The sequence below is a fragment of the Terrapene carolina genome, unplaced genomic scaffold, assembly GCF_002925995.2.
Source record: "Terrapene carolina triunguis isolate 2854851 unplaced genomic scaffold, T_m_triunguis-2.0 Scaffold138, whole genome shotgun sequence".
In the NCBI taxonomy this organism is placed as follows: domain Eukaryota; kingdom Metazoa; phylum Chordata; order Testudines; family Emydidae; genus Terrapene; species Terrapene triunguis.
This window is the reverse complement of record NW_020664489.1, coordinates 372,108-399,309: the sequence shown is the minus strand read 5'-3', so window position 1 is coordinate 399,309 and position 27,202 is coordinate 372,108. Positions and strand designations below refer to the sequence as shown.

Genomic DNA, 27,202 nt, shown 5'->3' with positions numbered 1-27,202 from the left:
AATAGGGTGCAGAGCCCCTGTGGCTGCTCCAGTGCCTAGGAGCTGGACATGCCAGCTGCTTCCAGTAGCTGTGCGGCGCCAGAGCAGGCAGGGAGCTGCCTTACCCCCACTGCGCCACTGACTGGACTTTTAGCGGTTGAAAAATGGACACTTGGCAACCCTAATTCAAACACAGAACCACCACAAAATACATACATGTACAATTCATAACAAACACAGTCAAATGCAAAAACTTTACATCCACCCCAGCCAAATAACATTATGTGATTAAAAGACATAGGTGTAGTTTGAAAATCCAAAAGGAAAGAGGATATTAGAGTTAGGATTTTGCATTTCAATGCTGTTGCCAGGAATTGGATGTATGTGTTTTGAGTAATTCTATTTAAGAACGGAAAATGAGTTTATTGTGCATTTGCAAAGTCCGTGAATGAGTTTTGGTAGCAAAAAAGCACAGAATCCTAGAAAAACAGGGCAGGAAGGGACCTCAAGAGATTGCCTAGTCCAGCCCCTGGTGCTGAGGCTGCCCAAGACCATCCCTGTCAGGTGTCGTTTAACCTCCAGTGATGGGGATTCCACAACTTCCCTCGGAAGCCTATTCCAGTTCTTAACTAACTTTATAGTTAGAATGATTTTACTAATATCTAACCTAAATCTCCCTGTCTGAAGATTAAGCCAATTATTTCTTGTCCTACTTTCACTGGACATGGAGAACAACTGATCACTCTCTTTATAACCGTCTTTAAGATATTTGAAGACTGTTACTAGGTCCCCCCAGTCATATTAGGAAAAACTTTTTCACTAGGAGGGTGGTGAAGCACTGGAATGGGTTACCTACGGAGGTAGTGGAATCTCCTTCCTTAGAGGTTTTTAAGGTCAGACTAGACAAAGCCCTGGCTGGGATGATTTAGTTGGGAATTGGTCCTGCTTTGAGCAGGGGGTTGGACTAGATGACCTCCTGAGATCCCGTCCAATCCTAACATTCTATGATCTTTTCTCAAGACTAAACATGCCCGGGTACCCTGAAAAGGACACACTACTCCACTGATATCTCACCAGGGCAGAGAAAAGTGGGATAATTACTTCCTATGTCTTACATAAAAGACTCCTGTTAATACACCCCAGAATATTACCTTTTTTTGCAATTGCATCCCATTGTTGGTTCACTCATTCAATTTGTGATCCACCCAGATTCTTTTCAACAGTACTATCACCTAACCATCCCCTGTTGTAGAGGCACATTTGATTTGTCTTTCCTAAGTGTAGTACTTTGCACTTGTTTTTATTGAATTTCATCTTGTTGATTTCTGATCAATTCTCTAATTTATCAAGGTCCTTTCCCATTCTATTCCTGTCCTTAAAAGTGCTTGCTCCCTCGCAGTTTGGTGTCATCTGTAAATTTAATAAGCATATTCTCCACTTCATTATCCAAGTCATTAATGAAAATGATTAAAAGTATCTGACCCAGGACAGATCCCTGCAGCAACTCACTAGATACATCCTCCCAGTTTGACAGCAAACCATGGATAACTACTCTTTGAGTATGGCCTTTCAATCAGTTGTACTCCCAGCTTATAGGAATTTCATCTAGATCACATTTTTCTAGTTTGCTTATGAGACTGTCATGTGGGACTGTATCAAAAGCCTTTCTGAAATCAATATATATCATCTACTGCGTCCCCCATCCAATAACTTGTCAAAGAAGGATGTGATGATTATCAGGGTCACCGTTACTAAGTCACGTTTCCCCCACCGCTGCCTCCAGTGAGAGGGAGTCTTGATAGTGCTTAATTGGGTGTCAACTCCCTGACACCTCCAGTTTACTCACCACCCAAAAAATCTCCTCAAGGCTATGCCAGCCCTTACATTTTCCTGCTGGTTAACCATAGGTGCATCCCAGTCTCAGAGCCCCTTTGAAGCATTCCCCTGTGATATCCAGCCCTGTCACTGGCTACTCACAACAACCATCCTGCATAAGTATCAACCTTTTGAGTTTTATTCTGCTAACCAATCCATTATTAGTAGAGGGATGTCTCTCTCTCAGCATTCTTGCACTTGATTTTAACTCCAGCAGATGGCTCTGTGTGTGTGTGTGTGTATGTATATATATGCAGGAGTATGGGTGACTAGAACCCACAGAACTTATCTGAGAACAGCATCTAGAGAATAATTCCTCATATGCTTAAAACAGCTCTAGGTTAAACAATTTTGCTTTCTAAAAGATCATACACAGAGGTATTTCATGGATTAGGAGTTGCATGTTTAGTCCTGAGACATCATTTAGAATACAGTATTCATAATAAATGTTGGGATTTGTTATAAGTTTGAATTAGAGTATCTTTCAAGACAATTAAGATTCCCAAGATATTGATCAAGTATTTGAAAAAAATATATACCTTAATATCAACATGACTAAAAAAACCCTCTAGTATGAAAAAGTTAGAAAGTGCTATGCTAAAATATACAAAAACACTGACATATCTGTTACATGAATAATGTAATTAAAAAGAAAACCCAGAACTTTTAATTGTCCATGTGTCATGTAAATATTAGCATAAACAATAATGTAAAATTGCATCTATTTATTTCACTGTTATGTGTACAGTGTTTTCAGATATTACATTTTTGAATATAACATTGTATATGTAAATGATTTTTTTAAGTGCTTGGCAGGTAAAAACTATCAGACTTTTGAAACTCTAAGAAAAATCCTTTCCCTCCCCTAGAGTGATCACAACAATTTTCATATAGTCATAACTAGTATCACAATTAATTCAGTATTAGTGAGTGGTAGTGAGGTGATTTGCCAGTTTCATGCAAAAGAGCATTGTGTGTAATGTTGATACGTTTGAAGGCAATACAGATCTAGGGCCAGATTCATCAGTATGCTCTTGCTTGCTCAGGCTGATTGTGCTGTAAACCCATTTTAGCTGGCCAGCTAACCGATGTTTATAGCTCCTGCACTTCAGGTGTGATTCAAAATAGTCCGAGTATACTGGTGAATCTGGCCCCTAATCTTTTCCCAGATTATAGAAATAAATCAAGTTAAGATAGATCTAAAAGATAGCATTATTTACAACTTCAATCATGACTTTTTAAAAAAATTACTAATTCCTTACAGGAACTACCGTTCTGTACTATGGCAATATTACACAGAAAAATCAGTGTCAGTGCTCTACAAGCATTTCATTTACATACATCTCAAATAAATTTTAATAATTATACCTTAAAGAACTTGAGACACATGGGAGATGAGTGGGGAAGAGTTGCACAAAGAGTCAGTGGTTTCTTAATTATAATTGCAATGTTTTAAAATCTAAAATAATCTCTACTAGATGCCACAGAAAATGAGCAGATGGAGTTTGAGACTTACACATTTTACTGTAGGTTTCAAAGCCACATAGGAGATCTGATTCACAAACGTTGGGACTGTGCAGTCACATCAATATGAAGAAAAGATTGACAGTGAAGATTATTATCATCCTGAATGTGGACTTTATCCCTAATCCAACTGTATGTATTTCTCATGATACTACTTATTTCAAATACATTTTACAATATTGTAGTGTCCCATTATTTAAAAAAAAATGGGACACTACAATATTTAAAAAAAAAATCTTAAAAATTATATACTTCTGAAGAGAAATAGTCTTTTTAACAAGCTGTTTTCTTACCTGATTAAGTTTCTTCCATAAGTTGAGAACAGGAGAAAGCTCATTAGACCAGATTTCTCTGTCAAATTTGCAGCCAGCAGTTACTGACCTGCTCAGGATTCGAAGCTGTGAAATGACCTGAAAAATGAGAAGATAATGTAAGGGGAAGGCCGTATATATGCAAATCTTGAACAGGATTAGAAATAAGAGAAATAAACACAAATTTCCTCCTTTATAAAAATACAATACAGAAGCAAATGAACTGAAATTTGTCCAGACTACAATTTTGTGTACAATTAATTAATATTGTGATCTAAGCCAAACACAAGTCATCCCTAGACACAGTACTACTAATTATTTGAGCCCTATTCATTTAAAAAAAAAAATCTTGGCATTGTCCTTACCTCTGTCACATTCCTAGTGTCCAGTTAGAAACTTATACACTAATGAGGTTTGTAATTAATTAAAGCTTCTCTTTTTCCTAAAATATACAACAAGGTTCAAAATTCTGACCTTAACAGAGCTCTGTCTGTACAAATGAAGGCACAACTCTTAGGTATGCACATCTCTGAAGGGACAAAGTCAATTAAAACTCATTTATTCTTATTTTGCAGTTGGACTCTGTTGTTTACTTAGCTACCCACGCCTGCTCAAACTATTCTCCATTTATTTTAAGGAAAGAGAAAAATAAAAATGTTTATGATAATATGGATGATGAACTGGAGTTATAATTTAGCACAGTAATAATGTAATGGAGCTCTAGGAAATTCAGCCTTAGTCCTTCTGTGTTTGTAAATATCCAGGGTGAACTCTTGGTCCTACTGAAGTCAATAGCAGAACACACATGCACGTCAGTGGGGCCAATATTTCATCCCAACGTTCAGGATTCTTCACTTTTACAGCACAGCTGTTGAATTCCCTTTAAAGATATTTTTGTAATTAATCTTCCTCGATGGCAATGCAGTATGCCTCCGACACTACATGTAAGGTAACAGTTTTGCTGAATATGCCAAATAGTCTTCTGTTATGTTAGTTTAGACAGTCAATTCCTTTATTGTTTCCAAATCATGTGATTCTTGTTTTGTTTGACTTCAAAGAACTAAAGTTTGTAATAAAAGGTACATTAATCTTTCAAAAGGATTGGACTATTTAATTGTTATGCATTCACAATCATGCACTTGAAGTCAAGTTGTTTCTGCATTTTTGATTGATTTTCTAATCTTGAAAAATGTGTAATGATGCAGTGTTTCATTTTCTTTTGTTTCCCTGATAAATTATTTTCATTTGCCTTGGCTGAACCAAAACATCAGCATCTAATTTATCAGCCTTGCTATAGCATGAGGCATCATTAATTGGTAGAGCATGCAAGTGTTGTTTTAACTTTTAAAATATTGACTATCATTTATTCTTGTTTTAAATTTGCCAAACATGACAGAAAATGAGTAAGAACTTCAGAGAAACATACACAGAGTGGCAAAGGCTTCATATTATGTTTTTAATTAGGCTAAAAAAGGCTTTAAATTTTTGTGGAAAATTCACCATTTTATTCAATGTTAATGTTTTATTTCCTCAAAATTTTGAAGTGAAGTAAATCAAAACAACATATCCTTTTGGACTGTACAGTAGAGAGCATAAACGAGGAAAATTATTTGTTTCATTATTACCTTGATAAGGAATTGTAACAACACAAAGTCCTATGGAACATTATCTGACTTGGGTCAGAGAATGTCACAATAAAATACATTGGTCCTGATCCTGCATCTTATAGTGGAAAAGAGACTTTTACTCAGGCACAGAAGTCTGCCTGCAAAAAGCACACTACAGTGCTCACCTCTTACTGCTTGCCTACATTTAATACTTAGGGTAAATGGCTTGATTAAATGTATCTGAAAAAGTACAGAACTGAAAACTATCACTTTGTTCTTAATTCTTTTAACTGAAATTATCAATATGTTTTCAAATTCAAGGAATATGTACCTAACCAAGAAAAACTTATTTAATTAAATATTCTTGAAAATTGTCTGTTCCTATTTTTCATCACTTCCATCTTTACAGGAATTCCCTATTTTTGCTAATTTGCTTCCTTAACATTGACTAGAGATTATTTTATTCTCTAGTCTTTTAACACCAACACCCTTAAAAGATGCTTTGGAATGTCTAGTTAATTTTATTATAACAGAAAAGATTCTTGTTTAACTCAACCAAACTGATTTTTTTCTGACTACAGTAAAGGCTGTTTTATCTGGCATGTAGGGGAAACGTGCAGAAAAAATAGCAAATATGGCAGGCAACCAGCATGGCTTAACAGAAATCTTCGGTGAGCTTAAACACAAAAAGGAAGCTTACAAGAAGTGGAAACTTAGAGAGATGACAAGGGAGGAGTATAAAAATACTGCTTGAGCAAGCAGGGGTGTAATCAGGAAGGCAAAAACACAATTGGAGTTGCAGCTAGCAAGGGATGTGAAGGGTAACAAGAAGGGTTTCTACAGGTATGTTAGCAACAAGAAGGTGGTCAGGTAAAGTGTGGGACCCTTACTGAACTGGGGTGGCAACCTAGTGACAGATGATGTGGAAAAAGCTGAAGTACTCAATGTCCCCCCCCCACCCCCCCTCAGTCTTCATAGATAAGGTCCGCTCCCAAACTGCTGCACTGAGCAGCACAGTATGGGGAGGAGGTGAGCAGTCCACAGTGGTGAAAGAATAGGCTAAGGATTATTTTAAAAAGCTGGACATGCACAAGTCCATGGGTCCAGATCTAATGCATCTGAGGGCGCAGACAGAGTTTGGCTGATGTGATTGCAGAGCCATTGGCCATTATCTTTGAAAACTCGTGGACCATCAGGAGAGGTCCCAGATGATTGGAAAAAGGCAAATATAGTGCCCATCTGTGAAAAAGGGAAGAAGGAGAATCCGGGGAACTGCTGACCGGTCAGCCTCACCTCAGTCCCTGGGAAAATCAGGTCCTCAAGGAATCCATTTTGAAACACTTGGAGGAGAGGAAGGTGATCAGGAAGAGTCAACATGGATTCACCAAGGGCAAGCCATGCCTGACCAACCTGATTGCCTTCTATGATGAGACAACTGGCTCTGTGGATATGGGGAAAGAGGTGGATGTGATATATCTTGACTTTAGCAAAGCTTTTGAGACCATCTCCCACAGTATTCTTGCCAGCAAGTTAAAGTATGGATTGGATGAATGGACTATAAGGTAGATAGAAAGCTGGCTAGATCGTCGGGCTCAACGGGTAGTGATCAATGGCTCAATGTCTAGTTAGTAGGAGCATTGCCAGCAGATTGAGGGAAGTGATTATTCCCCTCTATTTGTCACTGGTGAGGCCAATCTGCAGTATTGTGTCCAGTTTTGGGCCCCCCACTACAGAAAGGATGTGGACAAATTGGAGAGAGTCCAGTGGAGGGCAACGAATATGATTAGGGGGCTGGGGCACATGACTTACAAGCAGAGGCTGAAGGAACTGGGCTTATTTAGTCTGCAGAAGAGAAGAGTGAGGGGGGATTTGATAGCAGCCTTCAGCTACCTGAAGGGGGATTCCAAAGAGGATGGAGCTAGGCTGTACGCAGTGGTGGCAGATGACAGAACAAGAAGCAATGGTCTTAAGTTGCAGTGTGGGAGGTCTAGGTTGGATATTAAGAAAAACTATTTCACTAGGAGGGTGGTGAAGCACTGGAATGGGTTACCTAGAGTGGTGGTGGAATCTCCATTCTTAGAGGTTTTTAATGCCCAGCTTGACAAAGCCCTGGCTGGGATGATTTAGTTGGGGTTGTTCCTGCTTTCAGCAGGGGGTTGGACTAGATGACTTCCTGAGGTCTCTTCCAATGCAAATCTTCTATGATTCTATGAATGGGGGGGTGCTGTTAAGTGAAAAATTTCAGTTAACTGGATGGAGGGCGTTTGGGTGTGTGTGTGGGGGGGTGCAGGGCTCAGGATGGGGGAGGTGGAGGGGGTGCGGGCTCTGGGAGGGAGTTTGGGTGCAGGAGAGGGCTCGGGGCAGCAGGTTGGGGCACGGGAGTGAGTGCATGGTGCCAGATCTGGGGGGCGCTCACCCCTGGCTCCCCACAAGCAGCGACCTGTCCCAGCTGCTCCTAGGCGGAGGTGCCGCAGGCGGCTCTGCATGCTGACCCCACCCCACGTGCTAGCTCTGCAGCTCCCATTGGCTGGGAACCATGGCCAATGAGAGCTGTGGGGGCAGTGCCTGTGGGTGGAGGCAGCGTGCAGAGCTGCCTGCTGCATCTTCACCTAGGAGCAGCTGGGACAGGTCACTGATTGCGGGGAGCCACCCGAGGTGAGTGCCCCCCGGATCCGGCACCCCGCACTCCCTCCCATGCCCCAACCCGCTGCCCCAAGTCCCCTCCCACACCCAGACTCTCTCTCCCAGAGCCCATGCTCCACACCCCCTCCCATGCCCCAACCCCCTGCTGGCCCTGCGCCAAACAGACTATAAACCAGAATTTCAATGAAGATCATAAATGCTGGTTTATAGAGTTTTCTGGCTGGTGAAGTGCTCAGCTGAATATTGGAGTAACATCATTTTGGATCCACATCTAGTAAATTTAGTTTTGTGTGGTGCAAGGCATTTGACTACAAGGTTGGTGAAGTGCCAGATAAAACAGCTTTTACTGTATAATCTTTTGATCATAGTGTGTTTACAATGTGTGTTGCTCGTGTCATTCTGAACACATACAAACATTCTGATAGTGAATAAAGTTCATAACAATAATTTTGTGCCTTCCAGCTATAATTTGCTCTAGCTATAATTCTCGTTCTATAATTCGTTTTTGTATGGCTGTCTCAGAGCATATGCAATGAACTAAAAGATTTTTGTCAAATTCACTTTTAACCTGACAGTTCAGGTAGCACTTCATATGAGCATTGCATACTTTTTCTTCCAAGTTGCACAAACATGTGATTGTTTTGTTAACGTAATTGACAAAATACTATGTTTTCGTTGTAATTCAAATAATTTGATTAATATAAATGTTCAGCTTCAACTATTTGGGGGAAAAAATCTGTTGCTAACCTGTTCTGTAACTACTGTCATTCAATATGTTGCACATGTGCATTCCACTTCGTGTGTGTGTGTGTGTGTGTGTGCGCGCCCAGTGCACTTCCTTCAGAGATTTTTCCCTTAGCAGTATCCAATGGAGGCGGCGCATGTGTCCTCTATAAAAGAGGAGAGCCACTCCTGAGCCCCCTTGCTTCTTTCTTACTGGACAGGCTGGGGCATGGAATGGGCATGTGTAACACATCTCGAAGAACAACAGTTATGGAACAGGTTAGTAACTGTTCTTTCTTCTTCCAGTGAGTGCACATGTCCATTCTATTTGAGGTGACTCAAAAGCAATTCAATCTGGAGGTGGGACTGGTGTTTGAATAATGACTGAAGGGCTACACGTCCAAATCTGGCATCATCTCTAGACTACTGAGAAATGGCATATTGAGAAACAAAAGTATGTACTGAAAACCAAATTACAGCTCTACAACTATCCAGTATAGGAACTAGAGCTAGAAAGGCTGCAGAGGGTGCATGTGAGCTCGATGAATATGCTAGCACTCTGTGCAGTGGAATTACATTGACCATGTCAGAGCAAAAACATATACACGACGAAATCCATGATGAGATTCTTTGTGGTAGTTGCAGACAGGATGAAGAGCCTTCCAATCTCATCCCAAACCGTTGTGAGGAGGACCTAAACAGTTTGGTCTCATCGAACTAAAATGCTTATGCTCTTCTAACAACCTGTGTGTAGTCTCTCCTCATCCTTATGAGCATGAGGCTTAGAGAAGAAAGTTAGTAACTACATTGCCTGATTGATATTGAAGTGAGAAATTTTGGATGAGGGTGTAGGTGTAACTTGTCCTTATAGAAGACTGTATAAAGCAGGTCAGATACCAGGGCTCTCAATTCTCGTACATTCCTTGCAAAGGTAATTGCCACAAAAACAGTTATGTTAACTGAAAGATGAAGCAACAAACAGGTAAGCCATTGGTTGAAAGGGTGGACCCATGAGCTTTGCTAACACCTGGTTTAAGTCCCAAGGGGAAATAGGATTCTCTACTTGGGCATATAACTGGTCCAGACTCTTCAACAATCTCAGTGACGCGGGATTGGATTATCAATTGGAGGGTGGAAGGCAGAAATAGTGGCTAGGTGCACCCTGATGGAGCTAATGGCAAAACAGCCTCCCCAACACATAGAATATCATTGCTGTGTTGTCCATAAGAACTAGTAAATTCTTTCCCTTTTCATAGATTCTAAGGCCAGAAGGGACCATTATGATCATCTAGTCTGACCTCCTGTATAACACAGGCCATAGAAGATCATAATGGTCCCTTGATGTGGGGGAGGAAAGTGTGACGAGTTAGATGGTTTTCAACTATCTTACATTTATATGGAGAGCTAAATCTTAGACCAGAGATCTTAAGTCTGCAGAGTTCCCCGGTGGGCTATCCAACCTCGGGTGGAAGCATCTGTAACCAGAGTCAAAGTAAGTTGTGGAGGAACAAAAGGAACACCAACTCCTACATTGGATGGGTCCATTCACCAGTCCAAAGAGGCTAGGACTTGAGTGGGCACTTAAACCAACATAATCAGTGGATGATGATCTGCCATCTCTGCAGATTCCCAGTTGCTGCCTGGCATGCAGAACCACATAAGTACGTGAGGCCATGTGACACAGATGACTGAAGCAATTATATGCTGTCATGCTAGGATGGGACTTCAGAGCTGATGAAATAGCCAGCACTGTCTAGAACCTGGTTTTCAGAATGATTGCCCAGCTTCTGTAGAATCTAAGACCGCTTCTATAAACCCTATTCTCTGAACACGTGAGCGGATAAACTTTCCCTCATTGATTAGCAATCCCAGTGAGCTGAAAGTGGACTGTATCTTAGCCCAACTGGATAAAACCTGGCTCTTGGATTAGACTTTCACCAACTAGTCATCCAGGTACAGAAACACTTGAACTTCTGATTTCCTCTGGAACACAGCCACCACTGCCATGCATTTTGTAAAAACACATGGGGCCACAGGCCAAATGGCAGGACTGTAAACTGACGGTGAGATTGGTTGACCATAAATCCAAGGAATCTTCTGTGTCTTTTATGTATTGCCACATGGAAGTATGAGTCCTTCAAGTCAAGGGCAGCATACCAATCAATAGGATCCAGGGAAGGGATAATTGAAACCAGAGTGACCATGCAAAGCTTTATTTTCTTTATGTATTTGTTCAGCCCTTGCAGGTCTAGTTTGAATGAGACCTCCCCATTTCCTTTTGGAATTAGGAAGTAACATGAATAAAACCCGTTTCCCCTGTGTAAAGGAGAAACTTCTTTTATGGCTCCAAACAGACAGAGAGATTATGGCTCCCAAAGGAGAATTTTCTCATGAGTGGTCCCTGAGAACGGATGTGGAAGGGAGATGTGGAGGGGTTAGAAATAAACTGAAGAGTGTATCCCAATTCCACCGTGCTGAAGATCCACTGGTCTGTAGTGAAATAGGTCCAAGAATGTAGCAAATAGGCTAGGTAGTTGGAAAAAATATATAGGAGAAGTTGGCAAACTGGTAAGCTGTCCTTGACAAGAATGTTAAAATGACTGGTGTTCCCAAGCTGTCTGGACAAGTTTGCAATGGATGAAAAAGCGGGCAGAGATGGTCTCCTCCTATAACTTTCCCCTTCCTCCTAGATTGGTCCTGCTGGTGAGGCACCAAGAAAGCATAATGGTGGGATCAATGTGAATGAAACTGCTGCTTCTTTGGGAGAGGAATGTAAATACCCAAAGACTTCAGCATAGCCGTAGAGGCTTTAAGGCTATGAAGCTCATCCTTGGTCTTCTGCAAAGAAGTGGAGTCCTTCAAAAGGGAGACTCTGAATGGTCTCTTGGCTTTCCTGAGGAAGATTTGAGGGTTGGAGCTATGACTAACTATGCAATGTAATGGTCAATGCCATGGATCTGGCAGCAGAATTTCAGCATCCAATACAGCATGAAGTAAGGTCCTGGCTCCCATATAAAACCCTCAACTACCAGTGCAAGAAACTCTTGTCTGGCCTCCTCTGGCAGCAATGCTTGCTGATTGGAAATATGGAGTTGCAGTCCACATGTAGAATAAACTTTTCTCCCAAGGAGATTGAGCTTCTTTGCCCCTTTTGATTTTGGGGTAAATGCCTGCTGACCCTAGTACTCTTTTTTTGTTAACATCTGAACCTTGGGGTGGATATAAAAAAATTCAAAACCCTGTGATACCTCCATTCAGTCCTTTTAGCTGTGGGAGGCAGGGAAGATGGTGTTTGCCACCATAATTTTGTGGGCCCCAGAATAGCTTTATTTATGGCGAGTGCCACTCAAGAAGGCTCCACAGATCCCAATATATTAATCAATCTGTGTGAGCTCTCCTGAATTACTTCCACCTATATATCTAAGGAGAAAACTACCCTCTCTAGGAGGTCCTTCTGAGCCCTGTAATAATCTAGGGGAGGTGAGTGTGATGGGGCAAGACCAGATGGCTACAGTAAAGTAGTGAGGAACAGGTATGTTAACCCCAGACTAAACAAATCATGGTGCCATGGTAACAAAATGGCAGTTGCTCCAGGTTAATCAAGACACCTGGGGCCAATTAAGATCTTCTAGAAGGCAGTGGAGATTGATTGGGACACCTGAAGCCAATCAAGGACTGGCTGGAAGTAGTTAAAAGCCTCCCAGTTAGTCAGTGAGGTGCGGGTGTCAGGAGCTATAGGAGGGAGCTGTGCTATTGGAGGAACGAACCAGAACAAATCTATATCAGGTGCAAGGAAGGAGGCCCTGAGGTAATTGTGAAGAAGTTATTGAGTGGGGGGCTGCTGTGGGGAAGTGACCCAGGGAATTATACATGTCTATTTCCAAAAAGTCAGCTTCCATAGCTGCTAATTTTAGGGTCCCTGGGCTGGAGCCAGAGTAGAGGGCGGGCCTGGGCTCTCCCCCCCTGATTAATCACTGATACTGGGAGACAACACAGACTGTGTGAGGGAGGGTTGCTTCTCCTCACCTCCCTTGCCTCTAGAGAGAGAAGGGCTATGTGGAGGGTCACAGTGAGCCTCTGAGGCTAGCAAAATCCATCAGGAAACGCAGGACCCACGGAGTTAAGGACAGAACTTTGTCACATGAGGAAACAGCAGACACTACCACCTTGCTGGGCAGCAAGGATGAGGAAGCCGAGGCTGGCTGAAGTGGAGCTTTCCCCAATTTCTCCAAAGGTGGATTCACTGGAGCAGAATGCTCATGTTTGGCACCAAGCTCAGTACCGGGAGTAGCTTCTTGCGGCTCTTGACATGCAGTTTTGTGATGCCTACTGGAGACTGTAGAGAGGGGAGGATGTGCAGAGGATCTGGAGGCAGGAGAAAACCACGTGGCTTCCAATACGATCACTGATATGGCACCGGAGCCCAATTACTGCCAGATCCAGGCTCCCTACTAGCCGACTAATACAGAACCTCTGCTGGATATCAACAGTAAAAACCCCTCTGAGGAGAGTGATGGCTTATGTGATGACCAGGACGTAGGAGTCAGCTTCCAATTCAGACAAACTCAAATTATCTGATGAGAGAGGTGTAGTGCCTGGGAGCCATGACAGGAATCTGGAGAAGTTGGCATCAGAGATTGCCTCTAGAAGGCACTGTATGAGGGGGTACCCGAGTGTCTGGAGATGCCCACACTATCGGGTCCTGAACTCTAGCAGCTGGTAAGTCTGTATTGGTACTGGGAGAGACATCTCTTGAACCATCAGCGAAGCAGACACCGAAAGACTCAGCAGATCACATGTTGCGGCATCTGTTGACGACACCAAGAGATTCTCCTGCTGCTGCTGAGCCTCAGAGGATGGCATCTCTGATTGGAGCTCCCTTAGAGGTCAGTCTCAATGGCTCTACCAGCACTCATCTGAGATGCTATCTGCAGCAGGGAGTGTCTTGGCATTGAACACACTCTAACTTGCTCCGCACTTCATTTACTGTATGTTGGTGCTAGGGACCTTAATCTCCTGGACAATTAGTTCCTCGATACAGTCTTCTTGAGTTTCTTCCTCAGTAATGGAGAAGAAGACTGGTGCCGAGGTCTGCCATGTCAGGAGGGGTGCTTCTAACCAAAGTAGAGGTGCTCGGTGTCTGCCCCAAGTGGGAAGGTTGTTAGGGTTGATGCAGGGCTGCCTCCATAAGAAGATGGTTTAGTCTGACTTCCCTGTCCTTTTTAGTCCCGGACTTAAAGTCCTTGCAGATTTGGCACATGTTCCTGATGTGAACTTCTCCGAGGTACTTTAGGCACCTGGAGTGTGGGTTACTGACCAGCATCAGCTTCTTGTGTTCATCACAAGGTTTGAAGCCTGGGGACCAAGACATATCACTGGTACCCAGAACCCGGGGGAACCGAAATGTATGCTATTAGTAAAATACTACACTAAGACTATGAACTATTAAATAGTACCAAAGATATACAACAGAAAAAATGAAGAAAGAAGGAAATACTTGCCGCAGCAAAGCAGCACACTCCCACACCTAGTAAGAAGGAACTGAGGGGGTTGGGGGACAGCTCTGCCCTTTATACCATCGCTTGGCAGCAGAACACTCATGTGCCACCCTGATGGGTATCGCTAAGAGAAAAATCTGATGCTAATGCACTAGGCATGTATACACCTGAAGTAGAATGGACATATGCAATCATTTGAAGAAAAACTAATGTTATGAGGGTCTAGTGTCTGGGTGGTCAAATATTAAAAGGTAGTGGAAGCACTTTCCTATTGTATTATTCATTGCAGTCCAGTTGCAATTTTTTATTATAAAATTTTGATTGCTGAGTTTACCATGCAAAGCATATTCAAAAACACTTTTATTTTTGTTAATTAAAGCAATGGCATCTGTTTGTGCCTTTTGTATTTTACTGAAGTGCTCATGAAAACAGACACTATAATACTCTTTTCAAAGGACATATTACTAAAATAAAGTCCATGAACTAAGCAAAGAAATTATATTTTGTACTCCAGTGACTGTTCTGTACTGAAATGGGGCTTAAGTAATAATGTATGTAATAAAATAGTTTGGATCTAAGTGGCACCCTGAAATAGTTGAAGATGCTTGCAACTCACCTAGGCCCCATTCAGTAAAGCTTCCCAATATAGGACAGCATTTAAGCACATACTTAATAGGGATAGACCTAAGCCCATGCTTAAATGCTTTCTTCAACCAGGTCCATAATTAATACCACTGTCAGGGCTATAAAAGCCTTTTTACTACTTAGGCCACTCTTCTACGTGACAACTTATATCAAATATTCATAAAAACAGTAAAAAAAAATAAAAAAAAAGAGTGTTAAATTCCTTACCATAACTTTAAACAGAATTAGCCCAGGCTCTCACTTGGGTGTTCCCCAGGGCTTAATTTCAGCCAGAGCTGGCTGGAGCGGAGCTCTGGCAAATATTTTCAAACCCAATGGAGTATTTGTAGCATGCCAGAGTTGGGGCTCTGGGAAATACTTGATGAGAATTTAAGCCTTGGTGTTGCCCCTAACTCCCCACCCTCCTGTCTACACTCAAAAACCTCTAACCCAAATTTAATGGAGTTTTCAACCCATGCTAATTGGCTTGGTTGTTAGAGTCTGGGTTCTGTTTTCACTCGGGCTGGTAACCTGCTCTGCAGTGCAGACACAGGCTCAATGACTCAAGGCTGACAGTCCTTCTGTGTCTTCCTGCAATTCCCTCTGTGCACGAAAGGACTGATATTTTCCCCCATAATTCACTGGAAAAGATCAGAGAAGCTCAAATAACCAGGGATATGCCCGAGAAGTCCTAATGACACACAGTGAGGATCCAGTAAATTGGGAAGGCTTTTCCTGTATGGCTATTTACCTGGGCTAACTCTGCAGACATATCCCAGTAATCTGAGTGAGGCTATCAAGAGTGACGGACGACACAGAGGTGTTCAGTAGGTTTATGGCCTAAGTGTATCTTAAAAAGGAACTGGCCGCGATTCCACTCCCTATAATTTACTGGCAGTAGCAAAACTTCAACAAATAAACAATGAGGCTCAAACATCACTTCTTCTTTCAATCCATGCTCCTGATGATTAGCTAAGGGGGCTGGGGACTGCAGGATAGTTTCCATTCTGAAATACTAAAGATCAGTATCTTTAGTATTTTTAGGAAGAACAGTGGCAGCTAGATATTTGAAGGGAGGGACCATTTCTACATCTATTGAATTACAACATTCTCCACTGACTCCACAATATTATTATCCCTAATCTATGTTTGGATTAAACAACAAGAAATTATCTCAACAGATATAATAAGAATATTCATTCATAGCAGTACATTTTCTAAGTGTTGCATAGAGTTTACCTAAGTGACTCCCATTGACTTTAGTGGCTGTTCTGTTTCTAAACGGTCATGCAGTGCACATCTATAATGTACACATAAACATTATAAAAACCGCAGACAATTAAAATGAGCTGAAATACAAACTGACTGAAAACTCTTTACAAAATAAAGAGTGACTGCCTCTTGATGGAAAGTCGCACAATCTCCAGCAGTTAATCACAAATGAAATTCTGACGGTTAAAACAGATTTATAGCCACATCACAGAATTTATGCCCAAGATGGCCAGTGGTTTTTCATACAGAGGATAGCAATTAAATTACTTAGTCTGCTGAAGTAGTTTTTCAAATGACCAGAGGATAGTTTTATGATCAATGCACAATGTATATCATTGTAACAAAGAATGGCATTTAGTCGAAGTGCTGACCTAACAGGGAATCCTTGTAGTCAAATGCCTTGCACCACACAAAACTAAATTTACTAGATGTGGATCCAAAATGATGTTACTCCTATATTCAGCTGAGCAGCACCTCTAAAGTATCCTGGGTTGTGTGGAGGGCTCCAGATTCAGGGCAGGTTTTTCCTGCGCCTCTACACTGAATCAGAGCCACTCCACTGGATCAAAGCCACTCCACATTGTATTAGGTCTTCTGCTGCCCTTCTTCCTCTCCCTTTAAAAGGAGCAAAGAGAGGCCTCTGAGGGTGTGACATCTTCCTCATCCATCCCTCCAAAAACAAAATCCACCTATTCAAACACCAACCCCAAACTGATGAATATAAGAGAAAGTTACTTACAATATAGTAACAGGAAGTTCTTTGATATGTGTGGTCCCTACCTGTATTCCACTGTGCATACACATGCACTCCGTGTGCCCAGAGTCAGAGAATTTTGAAAGCGGTGTCCGTTAGTCTGCACATGTGCTCTGACTCATCTCATGCCTCTGAGCAAGGAGATTAACTGCCTCTCCAGTTCCTTCTCCACCTCAAATCACAGAAGATACGAAGCAGAGGGGAAGGAGGGTGGTTAGTGGAATACTGATAGGGACCACGCATCTCGAAGAACCTCCAGTTACTATAGTAGAAGGTAAGTAACTCTCTTTTTATTCAAGTGTTGGTCCCTGTATGTATTCCACTGTGGGTGATTGACAAGTAGTACTGAAACAGAGGAGGGTGAGAGGTCATAGATGGCAGAGCAGAATGAAGGACTACAGTTCCAAAAGATGCATCAGCAGAAGAGTCCTGTACCAAGACATAGTGTCTAGCAAAAGTGTGGACTGAGTTCCACATAGCTGCATTACAAATATCAAGTAGAGGGACCTCTTCAAGCATCACCATAGATGTTGCTTGTGCTCTTTTGGAATGAGTTCCTACCCCATGAAAAGGGGAAAGATTAGACTGATAGCACAGTAAAATACAGCCTGAGATCCATGTCAAGATTCTTTGAGATATGGCCTGACTCCTGACCCTTTCCACTATAGCAACAAATAGTCTAGGGACTTCCTGATTGTTTTCATTCCCTGCAAGTAAAAGGCTAAGGCTTGCTGAATGTTGAGGGAAAACAGACTTTCTACTGAGGATATGTGAGGTTTTGGAAGAACACAGATAAGTGGATAGGCTGTTTCTGATTAAACTGAGAGACTACTTTGAGGGTGAAGTTAGGATATAAGCATAATGAAACCTTGTCCTTACTGAATATAGTGTAAGAAGGACCTGCCACCAATTCCCCAAGCTCACTAACCCTCCTGGCTGAGGTGATGGCTACCAAGAATGCAACTTTAATGGATAGGAGTGACATGAAGCAAGAAGCTTGCAGCACCATTGAAAAGTACCGCTTTCAGTTTATGTACTGGCTGCCTTGGTGCTCCGGTCCCAAGATTGGGATATGCGTTCCATCTATTGCCCCACCACAGTTAGGGAATCCCATTGCAGCAAAGCCATCCACTATGACCTGCACATTTCCCAGAGTCACTACCCTTGATAGCAGCAGCTCAGTGATTGCGTTGGCTACTTGGATCACAGCAGCTCCCACAGTAGATTTGCCCACTCCAAATTGATTCCCGACTGACCAGTAGCTGTCTGGCGTTGCAAGCTTCCAGAGGGCTATCGCCACTTGCTTGTGAACTGTGAGGGCTGCTCTCATCTTGGTATTCTTGCGCTTCAGGGCAGGGGAAAGCAAGTCACAAAGTTCCATGAAAGTGCCCTTACGCATGTGAAAGTTTCGCAGCCACTAGGAATCATCCCAGACCTGCAACACTATGCGGTCCTACCAGTCTGTGCTTGTTTCCCGGGCCCAGAATCGGCATTCCATGGCATGAACCTGCCCCATTACCACCATGATGTCCAAATTGCCAGGGCCCGTGCTTTGAGAGAAGTTTGTGTTCATGTCCTCATCACTCTCATCACTGCACTGCCGTCGCCTCCTCGCCTGCTTTTGCAGGTTCTGGTGCTGCATATACTGCAGGATAATGCGTGAGGTGTTTACAGTGCTCATAACTGCCGCGGTGATCTAAGCGGGCTCCATGCTTGCCGTGGTATGGCATCTGCAGGAGAGCAGAGTGGCAGCGGAAGCGTGACGATGGATTGCAGCCCTATTGCACCATCTGCTGCCAGAGCAGGAGAGCAGAGTGGCAGCGGAAGCGGTCATTCAGTCGTTCGATGACGATGGTTTGCAGCCCTATTACATCGTCTGCTGCCAGAGCAGGAGAGCAGAGTGGCAGCGGAAGCGTGATGATGGTTTGCAGCCCTACTGCACTGTCTGCTGCCAGCAGCACCCAGGACACAACAGCGGTGGCTGAGCTGAGCGGGCTGCACGCTTGCCGTGGTATGGCGTCTGTGCGGAAAAAAGGTGTGAAACGATTGTCTACCGTTGCTCTCACGGAGGGAGGGGTGACTGACGACATGTACCCAAAATCACCCGCGACAATGTTTTTGCCCCATCAGGCAGTGGGAGCTCAACCCAGAATTCCAATGGGTGGCGGAGACTGCAGGAACTATGGGATAGCTACCCACAGTGCAACGCTCTGAGAGACGACGGTAGCCTCGGTACTGTGGACGCACTCCGCCGACTTAATGCGTCGACTGTATAAATCGCTTTCTAAAAAATCAACTTCTATAAATTCGACCTAATTTCTTAGTGTAGCCATACCCTCAGTGAGTACTGAGAGAACAAGGTGCAAGTCCCATTGAGGAGTAAGCTTTTTTATAGGGGGAAAGGTTCTGATTAGGCGTTTCCAGAATCTGCTAGTCAGGGGGTGTGTGAAGAGCAAAGGCAGATAGCATGCACTGATTGCTGCCAAGTGGACCTGTAAGGAAATGACAGATAAACCTATAGTCTTCAAGGTAAGAATACAGTCCAGAATGAAAGGAATATTTGTGGCTTCTAGAGAAACACATCTTCAATGTGCCCAGATAAAGAAATGCTTCCACCTTCCTCCTATTAGAAAGGATGTTCTGTACAGCTTCAGAACATGACTGTTCTAAGGATGATGCCCATTAGGCTCGACGTGAAACGGTTGTGGGTTGCAATGTCTGATCGTGCCATTCTCCTGAGTCAGGAGATCAGGAAACATAGGAATAATTATTGGTGCCTGAGATGACATGTGTAGGAGGTTCGGAAACCATAACTGTCTGGGCCAGTTGGAGGCAAAGAGAAAAACTTGTGTCCTGTCCAGCCGAATCATGCGCAAAACTCGAGGCAGGAGTGGTATTGGAGGGCAGTTTTCTTCAGAACTACAAAAGCCTGTCTCTTTCACTAACAATAAAAGATATTGTCCTCATCCACCTTGTCTCTCTAATATCTTGGGACCAACACAGCTTCAACAACACTGCATACAGACTATGACATTAGCATCTACCAAATAAAAATGCTAAAATTATGTTTCATTAGAGCTTATAAAGGACAATTTTCTCAAAACCCCTCTGCAAACTTTTTCAAAACTAGGAGAGAGAGAAGAGGGATTTTTATTCTGAGCTACAAAAATTAATAACCTTTTAAAATCTGTAAATCTACAGAAACATATACAGGCAGGTACTCTACTGCCATCTACCAGATTTAATGTACAAATATATATCTTTAGCACAGGAAAGCTCTTCCTACAGGTTTAGTACCTCGAAAAGAAACTGTAAATCTCTTTACCATGTTGTTTTGACACAATTTTACTGCTCTAACTAAAATATGACGTTCTTACAATGGTCTCATTTACTATTTCTATAATTAAAATTCTAGTATATATCACTTAATAAGTGCCTCCCTAATCCATGCATGGAGAAAGGGGATGGGGAGAAAGGGCCCTTTCAGCCATACATTTCTTCTGCAGGGAAAGGGGGATGATCCTCCCACACTGCAGTGCACTTTCCCTTGACTTCAGGGAGGACTCTTTAAGGATCTTGGGATCTGCACAGTTGGAAAGGATGAAGAACAGATGGGCCCAGGGTGCCACACATTATCTCTGCACTGGCCTTGTTTGGATTCCAGCTGCATTCTCTTTCCAAGGACCACATCTGTATTAAGGATCCTCCATTACAGAGATCATCAGGACAGCTGTTGGCTGGAGAAGCATTGACAGCACAGTTCTAATGAATACACCCTACCAGGGAGCAGGGTTAGCAGGAGGTTCCAGCATTGACGAGGAGGCTAAAGATGTGGATAACCCTGGCCAACTGTGAATCCTGGGAAATTCAAGAGGTTTTTGGAGATAAACTGCAGCCTTTTCTGGGAGGAGGGCTAATTCACTACCCTCAGGTGAACAGCATCATTCTAATGAAAATTACAAAGGATATTTGAAGTGCTGCTTGGTGACAGTTCAGCCACAAAACAGATGGAATTCTCCATTATAGCCTACTGGTGTTACCAGGACTACTGTGGTATGGTGAATTTCTTTTATGTTGTACTGGTGGAGTATGAAAAATAGGTATGGAATACTTTCTGCATTTTTAGGATGCTAGCTCGGTAGAAATATTCAGGTTGCTCATTAACTGATTAATGGTACCCGCAGCTGGATATTTCACAACCCATCTAGCTCTACTAAAGCCTATTCATCGTATGTACGTGATGGCAGATTTATTAAACACATGTCATCAGTGAATATTATTTCTAATGAAAGATTCTGTACAATTTACATAAGGGTAACATGCAGGCTAAATTCCTCTTAAAGGAATAGTGCATTTCTTAGTTATAATACTGTCAGTAGTGATATCAATATTTACTTAAGATATATGAATGTTTTTAAATTGCGCACTTTAAAAAATACCTGTTACTGTTTTAGTGTCTTCATAATTGTGAAGAACACTGTCTTTCAGTAAATGCTTCTATTTTTTTGCTATAGTAATTCTAACCAGGAAGTGCTCAACTCCAACACTGGACTTGATCCTATAAACTCTTAATACAAGAGGCAGTGCTTATTCCCCTGAGTAGTCCCATCATTGGGATGCAATGTTGGAACTACTCACAGGAATAAGCACTACAGCCACTAATGAGTGTTTGTTGGATTGGACCCATAATTTTGAAAAAGGAAATTCTAGTCTGCAGAAAAATGAATAAGAGGCTATAGACTTATTATCTATATTACAATAACACCGAGAGAAGCCCAAAAAAATGGGGTTCCACAAAGTTTAGCACTATACAAACACATAGTGAGAGGCAACCCCTGAACCAAAGAGTTTACAATTTAAATAGACAAGACAGACAAAGAATGGGAAGGAAAACAAAAAACACAGAGGTGAGTGACTTGCGGAAAGTCATACAGCAAGTCAGTGACAGAGGTGGAAATAGAACTCCAGGTTATAATTCTGTCCCTACTGAAGTCAGTGGCAATACTCCCATTGACTTGAATGGGCCAAGATTTCACCCCAGGTTTCCTGATACTCCTTTCGGTGCCCTGAGCACTAGACCACTCTGTCTTACCCTGTTGCTTTAAGACATACAGTATTCATTTGACTAAAATAATTATTTACTATACAAATAGTATTCATAATAAAGCAGTAGTAAGTTTACCAAACAATACATGCTAATAAATAACTAGTTAAAATTACTATAAAAATCTCCAGCCTGTCTTATGATGTAAAATGCATGGATACAAATGCTAAGTACTGTACCACTTTCTGACAGGCTTCCTATCTGCTAAGTAATTTTAACTCTGATCTCTACTTAGTAGCTATATTAAAGATCTATCCTTTTTGACATCTACAGTGATTATATATTTTATAAAATAAATTTCAGTTTTCCTTCAAGCAAGAACATCTATAAAAAGAATGTATCTAATATACAGCTCTTTGTAGTTGTAAAGTTTGCATTATGTGTAAAATTAAGCAGCATATTCTTGACTGATTTTGTGCACCCAACTCTCATTGACAAATTCTTTTTCATTTATCATTATTTATTTAAGTCACCTTGCTGTAATATATGAATGCTATTGGTGTCAATATCAAGTTGATGTTAGCAAAGGCAACAATACAAATTTCCAAACTGTTTAGCTGCCACTCATGGCATAAAGACACAAAATTCAGATGCAGGATAAGGACAAAGATTACTTCTACTTGCTTTTAAATACTCTTTCTAAAAATATGCATTCTAGTCTTGCACATGTCCAAATTGTAATTTGTGGTGGTGATTTGCAAGATAAGATTTTTACTACGTATCAGAAGTAAAATGTGCACACTCTATCACTCTATACCAGTGGTCTCCAAACTTTTTTGATCGCGCACCCCATCAGTAAAAAAAATTTGAGCACGCACCCCCTGTTGCGCCGGCTCTACCATTTTTGCTGAAGCAAAAAAACAAAAGCCGCTCGGCCTGACGAAGCACTTTGGAGACCACTGCTCTATACTATGTAAAGCAGGGGTTCTCAAACTGGGGATCGTGACCTGATGGGGGTCGCGAGGTTATTACATGGGGGGGTCGCGAGCTGTCAGTCTCTACCCACAAACCCCGCTTCGCCTCCAGCAATTATAATAGTGCTAAATATAAAAAAAAGTGGTTTTAATTTATAAGGGGGGGGTCTCACGCAGAGGCTTGCTGTGTGAAAGGGGTCATCAATACAAAAGTTTGAGAACCACTGAATTGTAAAGGAACCACATCCACATATTTTTCAAGGGAATTAAATTTTAAAAGCTTGAATGCAAACCATAGGAGACCTGTTAGGTTATGCAATTTTAACTTAATCAAATTAAGAGTGAACCTCTCCATCACTGAAGCATATTCTCGTATTACCATTTGTCAATGTGTCTTCAAATTTCAAAACTACGCGTACTACTTATTTGTGTGTGAAAAGGCCATATACCTCACTATATTAGTAATACAGTAAAGTAACTGAGGGCCAAATTCACCACTGGTGTACATGGGAGCATCTCCACTGATTTACATAACATGGTGATGGGCACTCTTAGAATATCTTCTATCCAGGATTCAAAATCCTTTGATGACACATAGGGTGGTGGGGTGTGCTGGGTGCTTTTCCCTCTCACTTCCTCATATACTGTGCTCAGCTCAAGGTTTGGGGGAGGGAAGAAGTAAAAATGTTTCCACTTTAAAATGGTACAACAATCATTTTCACAGTATGCTGAAGAGCTAAATTGCCCATGAACAGTGCCTGGTGTATTAGAGGTACTGCATGGGGGGATAGAGAGAGACAGCAATCAGCCACTAGCATTCTAATTTTGGGTCCTGTCCATGGGTTGAGAAACAATGAAATTAGACAAAAGAACCTGCTTACACCATCAGTTAATTCTAATAATTCAAGTCTCTGAGAGCAACACAGGAACAGTTGGGAGCAGTAGACACAGCAGCAGGAGCCTGGAGAGCCTCAGCTAGAACACTCCGCCCTTCTCAGACTCTAGCAGGGTTGAAGGAACCCTTCCTCCCCATCCTGGGGGCTCAGCGCCCTCCCCTATTGCTGGGGAAATCAGAACAGGGCCACCTAGTAGTAAAACTCACCCTGGGAGCAGAAGAAATAATCCCAGTAACCGCAGTGTATAATGAGGCCCCTTCATAGCTCCCAGGCACCAGTGCTGTCTGAAGATTGATTTTAAAATTGTCACTCTGGTTATTTGCTCTAAGATCATCCCTGCCCTTTCCCTGAACCATTGTTGCCACATTTGCTCTCCCTAACCTCCAGGCTTCTCTGCACCTTTCTGTCTTCCATCTATTTCCCTTTTCTCCCCTCCTATTCAACATCCCTTTCCCCCTTCTTCCCACTCCCTTGCCCATTTTTTTTTACATTTCATCTGTGATTCTCCATCTGTTGCCTCTCCCATCATAACAAAATTGAAAAAAAAAATGAGCTAACAAGACATTTTCTCATCATTACCCTGATCACTTTGCCTATTCACAGCACCTCTTTCCTATAAGATTTTTCTGGTATTTTGAGTCTTTTAGATAAGATCTTCAGGATGGGGGCCATGGGTGGGATTCACAAGGGGGACTTAGTCTGAGCATTACAACACCTAACTTTTAGGTGCCCTGCTCCCACCCAAGTGGAATTCACAACCCCTGGTTAGGCACCCAGACTCCCTACACAATACATGGGGAAAATTAGGGGCCTAAGAATGGGATTCCCAAAAGGCAGCCCACTGAGCAGGAAGTAATCTAAACTAGCCAGTAGGAAATGCCAATGAGAGGAGTGTGATCTAAGCTCCACCCCTCAAAGGAGTTAGGCACTTAACTCAAAGCCAGGGATTTGAACCCAGGTCTCCCACAAGAATGCCCCAACCACTTGGCTATGGAGTGGTCTGGGGTGGGTCTCAATATCTTCTGCTGAAGCTGTTACACTTTGTATAGTTAGTCATTGGAGCAGGGACTTCAACTTGGGTCTCCTATATCCCCGGTGCGTTTCCATGGGTTTATACAGTCAATTTCTCTCTGGCCCAATGGCTATTTAAGTATTTTATACAAGGTGGAACAGCTTCATCAGGAGAGAGAGGGAGGGAGGGGGAGAGAAAGAGAGAGACGCCTCCACCCCCACAATACCCCACAGGCATGCTGTAAGGCAGCATTTGAGCACATGTGCCAGATCATGCCCCATAGGTGAGATGGCAGGGGAATGCCTACTTTGTGAATACCACTGGGGCTTAGGCATGAGGTAGGTGCTGAGCTGCTTGGCTGTGTCAGGATTGAGGCAGCTGTGCGCATACCCAGCAGCAGAAATGTAGGTGCCATAAGGATTTTACCAGTGGAAACATAGATGCCTAGGGTGTTTAGCTGCCTATGTGATTAGACTGTAGTTGAATAGGGGTTTTAAAGATCTAAATTTTAGCCTCAGGTGCCTAAAGTATACTATGTGACTAAATCTCACTTGTGAATCCCACCCCATATCTTTATTGCATATCTGAACATTAGTCAGCACAGTGCAAACACAGTAACACGGCTACCACTCTGAAACCTGTCACCATGCAAGACACTGAATTTAGCCATATGAAGTGGAAATCCATCAACTTCATGAAAAAACTTGTGCAGATACAGACAGACATCTTCCTTTCCAAATGCAAACAGATGGACATCATACCAAAAGGACTGAAGGTAAAAAATCCATTACAATCAACATACCACACAGACTATGGTGAGAGATTGTGACACACACTTTCAAAGAGACTGTGGAACCACCTGATCAACATCCTATACAGCAAACAGGGGAAGATCAAGAATGAACTCTAATTGTCTCATTAGCACTGACCCCCCACTTGGTAAGGCAACTCCCATCTTTTCATGTGCTGTGTATTTATACCTGCCTACTGTTTTTTCCACTCCATGCATCTGATGAAGTGGGTTTTAGCCCACAAAAACTTATGCCCAAATAAATTTGTTAGTCTCTAAGGTGTCACAAGGACTCCTCATTGTTTTTGCTGATACAGACTAACATGGCTACCACTCTGAAAACAGTCTTAATTGGGGCTTCTGAGTGAAACAGTAATTCTATTGCAATCATTGTCTTTCCATGTGTTTGTGCATCATTCAGCACAACGTGAGGTCATCCTCCTGATTAGGTCCTTTGGGCACTTCCACAGTATGGGCAACACTAACTTGCTCTGTGGAACAGATCTTACCAGGCTCACCACTCTGTGCAGAGGCTGGAGAGCAGGACATATGCAACCACTGCCTTCCCCCTGTGGAGGTAAATGGGGATTGGGCAAAGGCAAAATGTAGGAGAAATAATCTGTGTCTGGTATAGGGCTGGTATAAATTATGGCGCCCCCACAACCACGGGAGAATCTTGGAAGAAACTGTGAATGAGTTAAAGTCCATTTTCTCTGGGGTAAATAGACACTGTTCCTTATACGGGGCAAGACAAAGGTTCAATATTGCTGAATATCATAATCATCAAGACTTGTTTTTAAGCTATATTTTAATTGAAGTATAAAACTAACAGTTAAATACAATAAGCCAACTCTGTCTTTATATTGCCTAGAAGAGACCACTATTAATTACACCACAAAACACACAACTTAGTTAATATACTTCAGCCTTATTAATTGTCCTGATCAGAGAACAATAAATGGATCAAGTAATAACACCTAATAAAGATACAGAAAGGGAATACTTTCTTAATTATTATTGTAAATAGTCTTTGCCATTAGAGAGCTAGGACTTAAGCTTTAGTAAATTAAAATGCTTTATAGCTTTTTGCAAAATGAACAGAATCTAGCTGTTTATCATCAGTGTACTGGAGATATTAATTCAGAGAAATGTAAATTATATATGTGGGAAACCTAATTACATATTTTTGTATTTTAAATATAGAGGAAAATTCTTGGTATTAAAAATGGGACAAGTACAAAATGAAGGCTGATCATAATCAGAGCATCCACTTTTTTAATGCTGTAAAATTTTATTAAGTGTGAAAACCAAATACTAGTTTAAAGTAGAATACCAGAATACGATTGTATAGTATTCCTATGGCAAATAACAGAAAATAGAAGCCTAAGGTGATACAGCATTGTGTGCACTAGAATGTAATAAGCTTATAAGTGTCACCATCTACTCCCTATTGAGTTGTTAGCATTCTGACAGCCAGTTACAAAATCCACATTTTGCTTTGTCAGCTTTTATAAACTTCTTCAAAATGTACATGATACCATGTACATGATGTTGGAAATCTTTGAAGGTATGTGGGCTATAATCACCACTAATATTCTCATGCTGATGAAAGACAAACAAAGCAGGGTACTGTATAGAAAGTGAATGAGGAACAAATTTGAGGATCTTCTGATGAC

At 42.0% G+C, this 27,202-nt stretch overlaps 1 protein-coding gene across 1 annotated transcript in view; it reads right to left on the bottom strand.

Moving 5' to 3' along the window:
• DYNC2H1 (dynein cytoplasmic 2 heavy chain 1) overlaps window positions 1–27,202 on the bottom strand; it is a 367,402-nt gene that overhangs the window by 80,408 nt on the left and 259,792 nt on the right. Inside the window, exon 83 of the mRNA XM_029911951.1 lies at window positions 3,672–3,788. Coding sequence (XP_029767811.1) covers window positions 3,672–3,788 — 117 coding nt within the window. The remainder of the gene's footprint in view (window positions 1–3,671; window positions 3,789–27,202) is intronic.